Genomic DNA, 16,554 nt, shown 5'->3' on the forward strand with positions numbered 1-16,554 from the left:
GTTGCTGTGATGTATCTCAAGCTGTAAACATAGGTTTTATACAATGTTTAATAAAGTCCAAGTTTTTATCAGGTTCAGTGACGCTGAACTTCGGACTCAACGTCTTGGCATTTGTGCATCTAGTGTGCACAGGAGGTAGCACTTCTCTCTCATGCAGCTAATGACCAGTCCTTTCAGCTGCTCTTCACATTTTGACAGCAAACTGCCACTTTCTCAGTGTTCTAACAGAGTTGGCGCGGTGGCTTCATCACATCTCACCCACACATGACTTTTAACCTCATGACCAAGCAATTTTCCAGATTTTACTCCCTGCCTTTCCACATCCGTAACTTTATTTTTCTGTTCACATAGATTTAGGAGGACGTTTTTACAGCAATAAATGATAGTAAATGACCCCCAATGTTCTTAGTATCACTCACAACCACCTGGATACTAACAGCACTGTTTTTTTAAGTTAAAAAAAGTCACAAGAACCCTTTACCGCAGATCTCACCCTACCATTGAAAAGAGTGAAATGTTCACAGAATTTTTGTTTTTTTGATATACTGCAGATTTAAAAAAAAAATTCCCAAAGCAGGTCAGTTTCCGCACAGATGATGAAAAAAAAAGCACAGCACGGGTAGGTTAAAATTACAGTGAGCGCTGACTTATGGACACCACGCGTGCGCACTCAGGGGTAAGGAGATCTGACGATATTTTGTCTTAAATCTCCACGCTTCAGATTCATTGCTGGCTGGCTTCAATCCGCGCGTGCGCAGTGTGAGGGTAAGGAGATTTAACAAGACCGTCAAATCTCCTTACTCCTGAGAGTGCATGCACGTGTCCATGAGTCAACGCTCACTGTAATTTTAACTTACCCATGCCCTGGTACTGCGCTTGCACGGAGGCGCACACCCCCGGAAGTCACGTGGGGTAAGGGAATCTGACAGAACACCGGCAAAACAGAGGATGTTACGGTGTGATATGCTGCTGGCAATTGACAATGTGTGACCGCATGAATGTTGGGATTACATAATGAACGAGCGTTTTGCTTCAGCAGCACTTTTACACTGCCAGATAATCGCTAACAAGCGTTCTTCCGAATTTGGTTGCGATTAACTGGTGGATTCTTGGCCCCAATGGTACAACCCTCACCAATCTAATAGTTATTCCTAGAATAGGTGCCAACTTTCTCTACTCCTTTCATTTATTTATGCAGGATTCCAGTAGGAATGATATCCACCAATTGTGGTCACATTCGGTGCCTTGTTACAGACATGATATTGCCATCTTATTTCGCATGGCTACAGGTCACTGCAGCCCCAGCCCGATTATCCAGGAGTCTAAATAAAAAAAAAAACTGTCATTGGGGGTCATTTACAAATGCCTAGCACAAGCTACTTTTTGGCATCAGTTTGCACCGTCCTTGCGACTGCCGCAGGGCCAACAACCCTGTAATATTTACACACAAAAACTGGCATAAAAAACGGAGTGGAGTAGTTTTTCACTCCAGGCACACGGACTACCCAGTCATAAATTAGGTACATGCCTGGCAACATAGGGGGAAATCAAAGATCGCTGAAAAATGCCAGTCTTTGTAAATGACCACCATTGTGCCCATGCAGATAAACCAAGAATCTTAATTTTTTTTAGCCAAAGAATGGGGCTTTCAGTTTTATTGAGATGAAACACAAATGTCATACATTCAAATACTGATCAGAGGACCCCCATGGCCTGCCGCGTAGTGTACTTTGCTTTTGAAGTCAGGCCGGTCCCATTTGTATAATGATCCAGCAGAAACTTTTGTAGGCAGCATCCGAAACAGAGACTTCCAAACGTTATAAACTTTAAAAAATAGCTTCTTTTCACACGCGCATACAGAACACAATTAGAAGTATCAAAAGGTGTGTCTTGTGCTGTACATTTCACAAAACGTGGCCACACTAGGGTGCATCATATCTACATGTACCTGAAATGCAGAACACTTCCCCCAAACCAAACTAACCCAGAACCTAAGAGCACACTGAAAAGGAACATAAAAACTTTATTAACCAGTGGTGTAAGAGAGAAACGTCACACAGATGTGAGGGCGCAGACAGAAGAAGGAAAAGGTGATAGCAGCTCCATCATGTAGACACATTAACTGAGCGCTTGTGCTGTTAACAATACAGCTCTTGCACAGCTGTGGTCATAGTCATTGTATTCACTGAATACTACAATATACCGGTATACACATCGTCCCAAAAGGTAGAAGCGAGGAGTGGTTCATTTCTGTTGATCTTTTGGAAGCGGTCTTCTGAAAAGCAGTATGTGAGGTTCTGCCAAGGGGAACAAAAAAATATTATAAAAAGGTTTATCATTGGAAATGAGAGCGAGTGTAGCAGTCCCTGACATCACTCAGGTGAAGCCCTGGGGACTCCGGGAACTAGATTTAGGATCACTAAATGCTTTTTGTGGGAATAGTTACTGGTTTACACATCTTTGTATAAAATCTAATATAATTTTATGACATCAGAAGTTTTAGAAGAGGGTGTTTGGTCTGTGAAACACTATCCACATTTTCCCGATTCCCTGTATCAGCTCAGTCACCAGGCGGGCAAGTACCGTATTTTTCGCTTTCTGATTATAAGACGCACCTAGGTTTTTGAGGAAAACTGCGAGTTGCCTCCCTCCCCGCACTGTATCACTGTGCAGCATAGTGGCCAGAGATCTATCAGTGTCAGCCCTGTAAAAAAAAAAAAGTCAACCATCGTTTTATAAGACGCACTGCCATTCCCCCCCCCCCCCCCTCTTTTGGGGGAAAAAAAGTGCGTCTTATAAAGCGAAAAATACGGTAATTGTAAAACCAATCACAGGAATGAACTCCAATTTCTTCCCCCCAGTAGTGTTAAACTCAAGGAGGGCCCTGTGTGGCCCTAGTCTTACACATACAGCAAATTCCTAGAGACCTCAGCATTTTTAAGCCCAGGTCTCAGATGAGGGAGTTTTCCAGAAGCTCCTTCACTCTTCATCTGACCGCCTACAACAGCTTCACTTCCAGTAGTTGTATCAGTGCCTTACCTGGTTCATGGATCATATAATGAACCCAGCCAAGGCTCTGCTGAACTCCAAGCCTTCTCCACTCTTCTTCAGACATCAAATGTGTTTTTGGCACTTGTTTTGCCAGATCTTTTGGCAGCATGACATGCCTAATAAAAATACACGAAAAGTCAACTTTTATGAACTGGAAAACCATTATTTGTGGTCATCCTACAAAATACACATTATAAGACTTACTGGCCATTATTAGAATTTCATATCACTATCAGCATCAAATTCACACTGCTTTGTGTGAGGCTGTTTTCACACGAGTGTTCGGGTCATCTGGCAAGAAACAGCCTGCCTCGTCTCTGGATCTGACATTACCAGAAGCAACATGGATGCCGTACGGCCCCATTAAAGAGGACCTTTCACCAGAATAAAGCATCTAAACTGACTATACAGATGTGTAGAGCGGCGCCCAGGGATCCCCCTGCACTTACTGTTATACCCGGGCGCTGCTCCGTTCGCCCGGTATAGCCTCCGGTATCTTCATAGTTGGAGGCAGGTTGCCCTGGGTGGAGCCTAACTATGAAGATACCGGAGGCTATACCGGGCGAACGGAGCGGCGCCCGGGTATAACAGTGTCGTAAGTGCAGGGGGATCCCTGGGCGCCGCTCTACACGTCTGTATAGTTAGTTTAGATGCTTTATTCTGGTGAAAGGTCCTCTTTAACTACAATGGGGACTGGTGGAGATTTGGCCACAACCTGGCAAATATGCCGAGAATCGGCTGGACTAATACCGCTGTGCACATTTGCCAAGTTGTGGTTGGATCACCACCAGTCCCCTTTAGTTAATGGGGCTGGACGGCATACATGTACCTTCTGGCAATGTCGGATCCAGAGAGACCCCACAGGCTGTTCCCTGCCAGATCTCCCAGACACTAGTGCGATACCGGCCTTAGCCTGACCAGCAGAATGAAGATACAGCACACCGGATCCTCTACATGAAGCAAGCAGGAACCCTTTTAGACCTTCACACTTATCATGGACAGATCCGTTTGTATTATCTGTAACATTGCCAAAACAGATCAGTCTTAAACACCATTGAAAGTCAATGGGGGACAGATCAGTTTTCTATTGTGCCAGATTGTCAGTGAAAACTGATCCGTCCCCATTGACTTACATTGTGTGCCAGGACAGATCAGTTTGGCTCAGTTTCGCAAGCAGCGTTTTGGCGTCCGCCGCCAAAGCGGAATGGAGACGAAACGGAGGCAAACTGATGCATTCTGAGCGGATCCTTATCCATTCAGAATGCTTTAGGGCATGACGGATCTCACAAACGGAAAGCCAAAACGCCAGTGTGAAAGTAGCCTTAGATGGCCTGATGAACAGGTGAGCAAACACTCGTTGCCAATCACTGCTCAGTGTAAACATGATGAGCCAACAAGCAAATGCTACTTTTTCATTGATCTTGCTGAAATTTAAAGGGGTTGTCCGGGTTCAGAGCTGAACCCGGACATAACTCCATTTTCACCCCGGCAGCCCCCCTGACATGAGCATCGGAGCAGTTCATGCTCTGATGCTCTCCTTTACCCTGTGCTAAATCGCGCAGGGCAGAGGCATTTTTAGGAGTTCCGGTGGCGTATCGGGGCTCGCTATGGGGCTGCCAGGAAGCCCAGTGACGTCACCGGCACTAATGGGCAGGATTTAGCGCTGCCCTAGCCAGTAAAACTGCTAGGGCAGCGCTAAAGCACACCCATCAGTGCCGGTGACGTCACCGAACACACTGCCGGCTGGAAGCTTCCGCCTGGCCGTGTGTTATTGTAAACAAAAGAGCCCGTGCCCTGCGCGATCTAGTGCAGGGCAAGGTAGCATGAACTGCTCCGATGCTCAAGTCAGGGGGCTGCATGTAATACAGTACAAGCCAAGTGTAGGAGATTAGGCAAATCTCATCTACACTGTGCTCTCTTTTTTCCTTAGGTGCGGAAATTGACCAGCGATGTGGATTTTGCAATCTGCAGCATGTCAATTTCTGCACTTTTCACCCTCTCCAACAGAAGGGCGAGTTCGGTGGCAAAATCCCATCAAATCTGCACAAAAAACCCCACAATACTATGGATTTATGTGCGTTTTTGGGGCAGATTTTCTGCACATTTCCCCCTGTAAATTATATGCTGCCAACATTACGACTGCTCAGTCACATACAGAACTGATGATGGCCCCATGTAGAAGGCCCCAATGTCTGCAGGCACACCTTTCTGGTGCTCTCAGGAACACCGCTCATCATGGTTTTCGCCTCTGCAAACACAGCGCAGCTTCTGCCATGGTTCTTCACTTCAGATGTTACAGACCCGGTTGTGGATTAGCCCCACTGAATGGAGCTACACCACAGACGAACACCAGCCGCACCCACCCAGACCCTGCCGACAGTGGTTCCTTCCACTGAAAGCAATGGGAGGCAGACACCACGTGGCAGCTGTCAGAATTTCTGTGCAGAGTCTCTGCCAAAATTATGGCATCATAAACCAGTGTGTGAATGCGCCCATATATCGTAAGGACAGCCACTATCCATTAAGGCTACTTTCACACCAGCGTTTTCAATTCCGCTAATGAGATCCGTCATAGGATCCCAATAGCGGAAGAAAACGCTTCAGTTTTGTCCAATTTCATGGTCAATGGGGACAAAACTGAACTAAACAGAGTGCACCAGAATGCATTCTCTTCAGTTTGGTTCAGCGTTTTTCTGTTCACGATGTGGCGTGGAGCAAGACTGATCCGCCCTGCCGCACAATGGAAGTCAATAGGGACGGATCCGTTTTCTGACAATAGATGTTCATGACGGATCCGTCATGGCTATAGAAGACATAATACAACCGGATCCGTCATGGCTATAGAAGACATAATACAACCGGATCCGGTCATGGCTATAGAAGACATAATACAACCGGATCCGTTCATGGCGGATGCATGCGGTTGTATTATTGTAACTGAAGCGTTTTTTTGCAGATCCACGACGGATCCACAAAAAACGCTTATGTGAAGTAGCCGTCCCCTGTCCAGCCTCTAAGCCTGAACAGTGCAATAAAGTTGCTGTTTAGAGGCAGACCCCACTGGCTCTGACTGCACTTTACAGACACCCATTCATTTGAATGATCCCCACTAGAGATGAGAGAAGTGAGCTTCGGATGCTACAGCCAAAGCCACTTCGCTAAAAAATCAGTTATAACACTCTCCGCACAGTATTAGAATGTATAGGCTCCGATGAGACTAAGTAAGTTACTCATGAAGTCGTGCAAGACTTTGTTTAATAACTTAGGTAATTGATTAGTGATAGACCACTTCAAAACTTGGAACCGAACTCTGCTTGGAGCGGTACCTTGGACCCGAAGCAAAGTTCAGTTCCAAGATTTTTCACTGTAATAATCAATTACCAAAGTTATTCAACGACGTCCCGCGGCACTTCATGAATAACTTACTTCGGCTCATCGGAGCCCATACATTCTAATACTGTACGGAGACGAATCTCCATACAGTGTTAGGGTACTTTCACACTAGCGTTTTTCTTTTTAGGCATTGAGTTCCGTCACAGGGGCTCAATACCGGAAAAGAACTGATCAGTTTTATCCTAATGCATTCTGAATGGAGAGCAATCCGTTCAGGATGCATCAGTTCAGTCTTTTTGACTGTTCAGGACGGAGATAAAACCGCAGCATGCTACGGTTTTATCTCCGGAACACTTGGCGGATCCAACATTTTTTTTCCCATTGACATGCATTAATGTCAGATTCGGCCCTGAGTGTTCCGGCATTGCGGTCTGCGCATGCTCAGACCGCAAAATATGTGAAAAAATATATAAATGCCGGATGCGTTTTTTCCAGATGACACCGCAGAGACGGATCCGGCATTTCAATGCATTTGTAAGACGGATCAGGATTCTGATCCGTCTGACAAATGCCATCAGTTGGCAAACGTTTTGACAAGCAGTTTTGGCGACGGAACTGCCTACCGGATCACTCTGCTGCAAGTGTGAAAGTACCCCAAGAACGATTCATTTTTTTTTTTTTTGAGAAGCGACTTCGGATGTAGTATCCGCAGTGGCATCGCTCATCTCCCTTTACCACATAATCTGACTTCAGGGAACTTGTCCGACCAGATGTGGACTCGCCAGACGACAGCAGTACAGGGCACAGTACTTTTATTCTGCGGACGGATCTGACGCCTCAGACTACTGCGCTTTCTGAGGAAGTAATCCTGATAAACATAATGCCAGTCATTTCCCTAATATTTTTCAAGCATTTACCATGATCCCCTACACCAGTTTTTGTTGCAAATAAGTTGCATCAGAAAACCTGATTGTGTGAAGCCTAAGGTCCCTTTAAAAAGGGGTTATCCAATATCTAAAATCCCCCCCCCGATCAAAACTCCCGGCGGCGGTGGGTGCAAAACACAGATTTTCTATGGGGACAAGCCATCACCGCAGCAGTCATCTCCACCAAGTCAGGCAATTATCAGGAACATATGGTCCATTCCTGACAGTTGCCTCCAGTAGTGGTTCCTGTAAAGGATTTATAGCTAAAGCCCCTGGTGACATCACAGTCCCGGACAATCAGCCAGCATAGGACTGAAGTGATCCTGCTTCGTGGATGCACAGCTAGTGTACAAACTGCTCCAGGGCTATGGTCGGCTCTATATCCACCATTACCCTCCTACTTCATACATGCGGCGATGATGGCAGCCATATGGGATTTGTACACTGACAGCACCAGCATGAAGCCCAATATGGCAGCCGTTTCGCTTCCTCGCGCCCGACGTTACCCACCACGTTCAGAAGGCTCTTACCTGTACTCGTACTTCTCATCCGTGTATTTGTCGGAATAATAGATATTTTTAAAAGACATGTTATCGGCAGGAAACGCCACACAACCCGCCTCTGAGAATGGCGACCGCCAAGTCAGACGGTTTACTTTACGCAACTCCCTCACAGAGTTCACGATTTGAATTGGTAACGGCTAAATACTATATCCGGTAGAGACCTGCTGACGTCACAACATCACGTGGCACTCCTAGATCACGTGGGTCGGAAACAGGAGAGCTGCGCGCTTTTTCCAAGAGTTTGAACTGAGAAAATAAATCCCTGCAGCACAGAAGTACGCGGAGCCTTACTATAGGCGTATTCTGTGCTGTGAGGTGCTGGTGGTTAGGGGAAAAAAAGGCTGCTGTGTAGCACACCTGCGCTTTTTACTGCGATGTTCTACCGTGAACGTGCTTTGGGGGGATTGTACACTGAGATGGGGGCGCTGTAAGGCAGTGCTCACTGAGATGGTAGGGGTGTTTGGCTGTATGGGCGGGGCTGTTTTAGATTGTATGCTGGGGGGGGGGGGCTATGTTTGAGTGTATGTTGAAATAGAAGGCTGTGTTGTAGGGTGGTGTCTGGGTTGTATGTGAGGGGGACTGTACACTGAGATGGTAGGGGGTGGTTATGGGTAAGGGAGGGACTATCTGGTTGTATGGGGGGGGGGGGCTGTGTTCTAAGGAGGTGTATGGGGGGACTGTACACTGAAATGGTGGTTAGGGGTAAGGGAGGATCTGGTTATTATTATTATTTATTATTACATATGATAAGGGGTGCACATACATAATATAGACAAGTGCACTAAGCAGGAACAAGATGGGGGGGGGGGGCTGTGTTCTAAGGAGGTGTCTGGGTTGTATATGTTGGTGCTGTGTTGCATTGTATGCTCAGAGGGGTGGCTATGTAGTAGGATGTCTGTAGGTTGTATGTGAGGGGGACTGTACACTGAGATGGTGGGGTGGGTAAGGGAGGGAGTATCTGGTTGTATGTGGGGGGGGGGGCTGTGTTCTAAGGAGGTGTCTGGGTTGTATATGTCAGGGCTGTGTTGCATTGTATGCTCAGAGGGGTGGCTATGTAGTAGGGTGATGTCTGTAGGTTGTGTGTGAGGGATTGTACACTGAGATGGTAGGGGGTGGTTATGGGTAAGGTAGGGGGTATCTGGTTGTATGGGGAGGCTGTGTTCTAAGGAGGTGTCTGGGTTGTATATGTCGGGGCTGTGTTGCATTGTATGCTCAGAGGGGTGGCTATGTAGTAGGGTGATGTCTGTAGGTTGTATGTGAGGGGGACTGTACACTGAGATTGGGGTGGGTAAGGGAGGGAGTATCTGGTTGTATGGGGGGGCTGTGTTCTAAGGAGGTGTCTGGGTTGTATATGAGGGGGACTGTACACTGAGATGGTAGGGGGTGGTTATGGGTAAGGGAGGGAGTATCTAGTTGTATGGGGGGGGGCTGTGTTCTAAGGAGGTGTCTGGGTTGTATATGAGGGGACTGTACACTGGGGTGGTTATGGGTAAGGGAGGGAGTACCTAGTTGTATGGGGGGGGGCTGTGTTCTAAGGAGGTGTATGGGGGGGACTGTACACTGGGGTGGTTATGGGTAAGGGAGGGAGTACCTAGTTGTATGGGGGGGGCTGTGTTCTAAGGAGGTGTATGGGGGGGACTGTACACTGAGATGGTAGGGGGTGGTTATGGGTAAGGGAGGGACTATCTAGTTGTATGGGGGGGGGGGGGCTGTGTTCTAAGGAGGTGTCTGGGTTGTATGGGGGGACTGTACACTGAAATGGTGGTTAGGGGTAAGGGAGGATCTGGTTATTATTATTATTTATTATTAAAGCGCCATTCATTCCATAGCGCTGTACATATGATAAGGGGTGCACATACATAATACAGACAAGTGCACTAAGCAGGAACAAGGGGGGGGGGGGGGGCTGTGTTCTAAGGAGGTGTCTGGGTTGTATATGTTGGTGCTGTGTTGCATTGTATGCTCAGAGGGGTGGCTATGTAGTAGGATGTCTGTAGGTTGTATGTGAGGGGGACTGTACACTGAGATGGTGGGTAAGGGAGGGAGTATCTGGTTGTATGTGGGGGGGGGGGGGGCTGTGTTCTAAGGAGGTGTCTGGGTTGTATATGTCAGGGCTGTGTTGCATTGTATGCTCAGAGGGGTGGCTATGTAGTAGGGTGATGTCTGTAGGTTGTGTGTGAGGGATTGTACACTGAGATGGTAGGGGGTGGTTATGGGTAAGGTAGGGGGTATCTGGTTGTATGGGGAGGCTGTGTTCTAAGGAGGTGTCTGGGTTGTATATGTCGGGGCTGTGTTGCATTGTATGCTCAGAGGGGTGGCTATGTAGTAGGGTGATGTCTGTAGGTTGTATGTGAGGGGGACTGTACACTGAGATTGGGGTGGGTAAGGGAGGGAGTATCTGGTTGTATGGGGGGGCTGTGTTCTAAGGAGGTGTCTGGGTTGTATATGAGGGGGACTGTACACTGAGATGGTAGGGGGTGGTTATGGGTAAGGGAGGGAGTATCTAGTTGTATGGGGGGGGGGCTGTGTTCTAAGGAGGTGTCTGGGTTGTATATGAGGGGACTGTACACTGGGGTGGTTATGGGTAAGGGAGGGAGTACCTAGTTGTATGGGGGGGGCTGTGTTCTAAGGAGGTGTATGGGGGGGACTGTACACTGGGGTGGTTATGGGTAAGGGAGGGAGTACCTAGTTGTATGGGGGGGGGGGCTGTGTTCTAAGGAGGTGTATGGGGGGGACTGTACACTGAGATGGTAGGGGGTGGTTATGGGTAAGGGAGGGACTATCTAGTTGTATGGGGGGGGGGGCTGTGTTCTAAGGAGGTGTCTGGGTTGTATGGGGGGACTGTACACTGAAATGGTGGTTAGGGGTAAGGGAGGATCTGGTTATTATTATTATTTATTATTAAAGCGCCATTCATTCCATAGCGCTGTACATATGATAAGGGGTGCACATACATAATACAGACAAGTGCACTAAGCAGGAACAAGACGGGGGGGGGGGGCTGTGTTCTAAGGAGGTGTCTGGGTTGTATATGTTGGTGCTGTGTTGCATTGTATGCTCAGAGGGGTGGCTATGTAGTAGGATGTCTGTAGGTTGTATGTGAGGGGGACTGTACACTGAGATGGTGGGGTGGGTAAGGGAGGGAGTATCTGGTTGTATGTGGGGGGGGGGGGGCTGTGTTCTAAGGAGGTGTCTGGGTTGTATATGTCAGGGCTGTGTTGCATTGTATGCTCAGAGGGGTGGCTATGTAGTAGGGTGATGTCTGTAGGTTGTGTGTGAGGGATTGTACACTGAGATGGTAGGGGGTGGTTATGGGTAAGGTAGGGGGTATCTGGTTGTATGGGGAGGCTGTGTTCTAAGGAGGTGTCTGGGTTGTATATGTCGGGGCTGTGTTGCATTGTATGCTCAGAGGGGTGGCTATGTAGTAGGGTGATGTCTGTAGGTTGTATGTGAGGGGGACTGTACACTGAGATTGGGGTGGGTAAGGGAGGGAGTATCTGGTTGTATGGGGGGGCTGTGTTCTAAGGAGGTGTCTGGGTTGTATATGAGGGGGACTGTACACTGAGATGGTAGGGGGTGGTTATGGGTAAGGGAGGGAGTATCTAGTTGTATGGGGGGGGGGGCTGTGTTCTAAGGAGGTGTCTGGGTTGTATATGAGGGGACTGTACACTGGGGTGGTTATGGGTAAGGGAGGGAGTACCTAGTTGTATGGGGGGGGGGGGCTGTGTTCTAAGGAGGTGTATGGGGGGGACTGTACACTGGGGTGGTTATGGGTAAGGGAGGGAGTACCTAGTTGTATGGGGGGGGGGGCTGTGTTCTAAGGAGGTGTATGGGGGGGACTGTACACTGAGATGGTAGGGGGTGGTTATGGGTAAGGGAGGGACTATCTAGTTGTATGGGGGGGGGGCTGTGTTCTAAGGAGGTGTCTGGGTTGTATGGGGGGACTGTACACTGAAATGGTGGTTAGGGGTAAGGGAGGATCTGGTTATTATTATTATTTATTATTAAAGCGCCATTCATTCCATAGCGCTGTACATATGATAAGGGGTGCACATACATAATACAGACAAGTGCACTAAGCAGGAACAAGACGGGGGGGGGGGCTGTGTTCTAAGGAGGTGTCTGGGTTGTATATGTTGGTGCTGTGTTGCATTGTATGCTCAGAGGGGTGGCTATGTAGTAGGATGTCTGTAGGTTGTATGTGAGGGGGACTGTACACTGAGATGGTGGGGTGGGTAAGGGAGGGAGTATCTGGTTGTATGTGGGGGGGGGGGGCTGTGTTCTAAGGAGGTGTCTGGGTTGTATATGTCAGGGCTGTGTTGCATTGTATGCTCAGAGGGGTGGCTATGTAGTAGGGTGATGTCTGTAGGTTGTGTGTGAGGGATTGTACACTGAGATGGTAGGGGGTGGTTATGGGTAAGGTAGGGGGTATCTGGTTGTATGGGGAGGCTGTGTTCTAAGGAGGTGTCTGGGTTGTATATGTCGGGGCTGTGTTGCATTGTATGCTCAGAGGGGTGGCTATGTAGTAGGGTGATGTCTGTAGGTTGTATGTGAGGGGGACTGTACACTGAGATTGGGGTGGGTAAGGGAGGGAGTATCTGGTTGTATGGGGGGGCTGTGTTCTAAGGAGGTGTCTGGGTTGTATATGAGGGGGACTGTACACTGAGATGGTAGGGGGTGGTTATGGGTAAGGGAGGGAGTATCTAGTTGTATGGGGGGGGGGCTGTGTTCTAAGGAGGTGTCTGGGTTGTATATGAGGGGACTGTACACTGGGGTGGTTATGGGTAAGGGAGGGAGTACCTAGTTGTATGGGGGGGGGGGCTGTGTTCTAAGGAGGTGTATGGGGGGGACTGTACACTGGGGTGGTTATGGGTAAGGGAGGGAGTACCTAGTTGTATGGGGGGGGGGGCTGTGTTCTAAGGAGGTGTATGGGGGGGACTGTACACTGAGATGGTAGGGGGTGGTTATGGGTAAGGGAGGGACTATCTAGTTGTATGGGGGGGGGGCTGTGTTCTAAGGAGGTGTCTGGGTTGTATGGGGGGACTGTACACTGAAATGGTGGTTAGGGGTAAGGGAGGATCTGGTTATTATTATTATTTATTATTAAAGCGCCATTCATTCCATAGCGCTGTACATATGATAAGGGGTGCACATACATAATACAGACAAGTGCACTAAGCAGGAACAAGACGGGGGGGGGGGCTGTGTTCTAAGGAGGTGTCTGGGTTGTATATGTTGGTGCTGTGTTGCATTGTATGCTCAGAGGGGTGGCTATGTAGTAGGATGTCTGTAGGTTGTATGTGAGGGGGACTGTACACTGAGATGGTGGGGTGGGTAAGGGAGGGAGTATCTGGTTGTATGTGGGGGGGGGGGGCTGTGTTCTAAGGAGGTGTCTGGGTTGTATATGTCAGGGCTGTGTTGCATTGTATGCTCAGAGGGGTGGCTATGTAGTAGGGTGATGTCTGTAGGTTGTGTGTGAGGGATTGTACACTGAGATGGTAGGGGGTGGTTATGGGTAAGGTAGGGGGTATCTGGTTGTATGGGGAGGCTGTGTTCTAAGGAGGTGTCTGGGTTGTATATGTTGGTGCTGTGTTGCATTGTATGCTCAGAGGGGTGGCTATGTAGTAGGATGTCTGTAGGTTGTATGTGAGGGGGACTGTACACTGAGATGGTGGGGTGGGTAAGGGAGGGAGTATCTGGTTGTATGTGGGGGGGGGGGGGGGCTGTGTTCTAAGGAGGTGTCTGGGTTGTATATGTCAGGGCTGTGTTGCATTGTATGCTCAGAGGGGTGGCTATGTAGTAGGGTGATGTCTGTAGGTTGTGTGTGAGGGATTGTACACTGAGATGGTAGGGGGTGGTTATGGGTAAGGTAGGGGGTATCTGGTTGTATGGGGAGGCTGTGTACTAAGGAGGTGTCTGGGTTGTATATGTTGGTGCTGTGTTGCATTGTATGCTCAGAGGGGTGGCTATGTAGTAGGATGTCTGTAGGTTGTATGTGAGGGGGACTGTACACTGAGATGGTGGTGGGGTGGGTAAGGGAGGGAGTGAGTATCTGGTTGTATGTGGGGGGGGGGGGGCTGTGTTGTATATGTCAGGGCTGTGTTGCATTGTATGCTCAGAGTGGTGGCTATGTAGTAGGGTGATGTCTGTAGGTTGTGTGTGAGGGATTGTACACTGAGATGGTAGGGGGTGGTTATGGGTAAGGTAGGGGGTATCTGGTTGTATGGGGGGGGGGGGGTCTGTGTTCTAATGAGGTGTCTGGGTTGTATATGTCGGGGCTGTGTTGCATTGTATGCTCAGACGGGTGGCTATGTAGTAGGGTGATGTCTGTAGGTTGTGTGTGAGGGATTGTACACTGAGATGGTAGGGGGTGGTTGTGGATGCTGACGGAGGGGGTATCTGGTTGTATAGGGGTGCTGAGTTGCATTTTATGCTGTGTTGGAGGTGTCTGGGTTGTAGATGGGGGCTGTGTTGGATTGTATGCTGAGATGGGGGGTTGTATTGAAGGGTGCTGCCGGTGGGATTGTACACAGATGGGGGACAGCTGTGTGTATGCTGGGGGGGTGGGATTGTATGATGTTGGTAGTGTGTGTAAAGGCTAATTACATAGGCAGAATTTACAGGCGATAAGGAAGGAATCGCCTGCTTGCTTGCTGAGGAGACGGCTCCTATTAGGCTGGTTTCACACGGGCGTTGTGGGAAAATGTGCAATTTTTCTGTGCGAGTGCAAAACCTTGTAATGCGTTTTGCACGCACTTGAGAAAAATCGACATGTTTGGTACCCAAACCCGAACTTCATCACAGAAGTTTGGGTTTGGTATTGTGTAGATTGTATTATCTTCCCTTATAACATGGTTATAAGGGAAAATAATAGCATTCTTAATACAGAATGCTTAGTACAATAGGGCTGGAGGGGTTAAAAAAATAAAATAAATTTAACTCGCCTTAATCCACTTGTTCGCGCAGCCCGGCTTCTCTTCTGTCTTCTTTGAGGAATAGGACCTTTGATGTCACTGCGCTCATCACATGGTCCATCACATGATCCATCACCATGGTGATAGATCATGTGATGAGCTCAGTGACATCACCAAATGTCCTTTTCCTGTGCACAGCAAAGACGAAGAGAAGCCGGGCTGCCTGAGCAAGTGGTTTAAGGGGAGTTAAATTATTATTATTTTTTTAACCCCTCCAGCCCTATTGTACTAAGCATTCTGTATTAAGAATGCTATTATTTTCCCTTATAACCATGTTATAAGGGAAAATAATACAGATCGGGTCTCCATCCTAATCGTCACCTAGCAACCGTGCGTGAAAATCGCACCGCATCCGCACTTGCTTGTGGATGCTTGTGATTTTCACGCAGCCCCATTCACTTCTATGGGGCCTGTGTTGCGTGAAAAACGCAGAATATAGAACATGCTGCGATTTTCACGTAACGCACAAGTGATGCGTGAAAACCAACGCTCATGTGCACAGCCCCATAGAATTGAATGGGTCCGGATTCAGTGCGGGTGCAATGCGTTCACCTCACGCATCGCATCCGCGCGGAATACTCGCCCGCCCGTGTGAAAGGGGCCTTACATGCAGCGATCTTGTCCACAGTATAGGGAGGAGCGATCATTGTACCCATCGCTTGTCTCCATGCTGTACAGTTATTTGTAATTAGCACAATCTGCTGTTTGCTTGTTCATCGGGTAATTACCGGCAGTATTACACTGTATTGATGATATGGGAATGTTCGCAGTAACACCTGTACAAGCGTCAGAGATGCCTGTTCAGGCTATTTTGCTCTCTGAAAAAAGTTTAAGGTATACCAATACTTTTCCATGCCATTTGTCAGCGCAGGGCGCCAGAAATAAGGAGCTTTGTTATTGGTTAGTTTGGGCGGTGCAGTGTCCTGCAGCAGATAAAGCTGGCGGGAGCTGTAAGGAGGAGGGGCTAGCTCCCAGGGGTGCTATAGTAAGGAGAGTCGGGCATGCTTCCCAAAGAAAAATGAATCCAGCCAGCAGTGGAGGCAATGTGGACAATCGCAATACATTACAAGTGGCTTGTATTCACTTTATCTACATGATGAATGCTATGTGCTGAAGTGAGAGGACCCCTTTCACTGGGTGAGAGGTGGGCTAGGTGAGGATTTGGGGGTACCATCTCACTGTATGGAGAGTACAGTTTAGGCATGTTTAAAATGGTGTACTACTGGTTACGGTTCTGTAGGTGCACTGGGGTAACATGGTGTAGCACTGGCACAGTGTGCTGGAGGGACATAGAGGATGACGGCATGCTTGAGTTTTTTTTTTTTTTTTGCCCTTATGAAAGGTATATGGAAAGCTTGTGGGGTGTAGTCTGGAGGTACATGGAGGACCAGAAGTGTTACAGTATATTGCTACTCCTTTGTAGCGGATTAGAAATCACTGACATGGGCAAGATCACATTGGTTATTGGGGGTGAATTGTGTTTTTTTTTTGGCCCTTCTGAAAGGTATATGTAAAGCTTGTGGGGTACTAGTAACAGTGTGGGTGTAGTCTGGAGGTACATGGGGGACCAGAGGTGTTCGTCTATTGCTACTCCTCTAGCGGATTAGAAATCACTGACATGGGCAAGATCACGTTGGTTATTGGGGTAGAATTTTTTATAATTTGGCAGAAAAGAGATACGCCGCCTTCTTTATAGGAAATCATTTT

General features: G+C 48.1%; 1 protein-coding gene across 1 annotated transcript; it reads right to left on the reverse strand.

Annotated features, from left to right (window-relative positions):
• Positions 1 to 1,632: 1,632 nt before the first annotated feature.
• Positions 1,633 to 8,034, reverse strand: CKS2 (CDC28 protein kinase regulatory subunit 2). The gene is made up of 3 exons (XM_040420296.1): positions 7,841 to 8,034; positions 3,040 to 3,167; positions 1,633 to 2,297 (listed from the first exon to the last, which is right to left on the reverse strand). The coding sequence occupies exons 1-3, from the start codon at positions 7,897 to 7,899 to the stop codon at positions 2,245 to 2,247; spliced, it is 240 nt and encodes a 79-aa protein (XP_040276230.1). The 5' UTR covers positions 7,900 to 8,034; the 3' UTR covers positions 1,633 to 2,244.
• Between the last annotated feature and the right edge of the window lie 8,520 nt (positions 8,035 to 16,554).

Source organism: Bufo bufo, chromosome 2 (assembly GCF_905171765.1).
Source record: "Bufo bufo chromosome 2, aBufBuf1.1, whole genome shotgun sequence".
Classification (NCBI taxonomy): domain Eukaryota; kingdom Metazoa; phylum Chordata; class Amphibia; order Anura; family Bufonidae; genus Bufo; species Bufo bufo.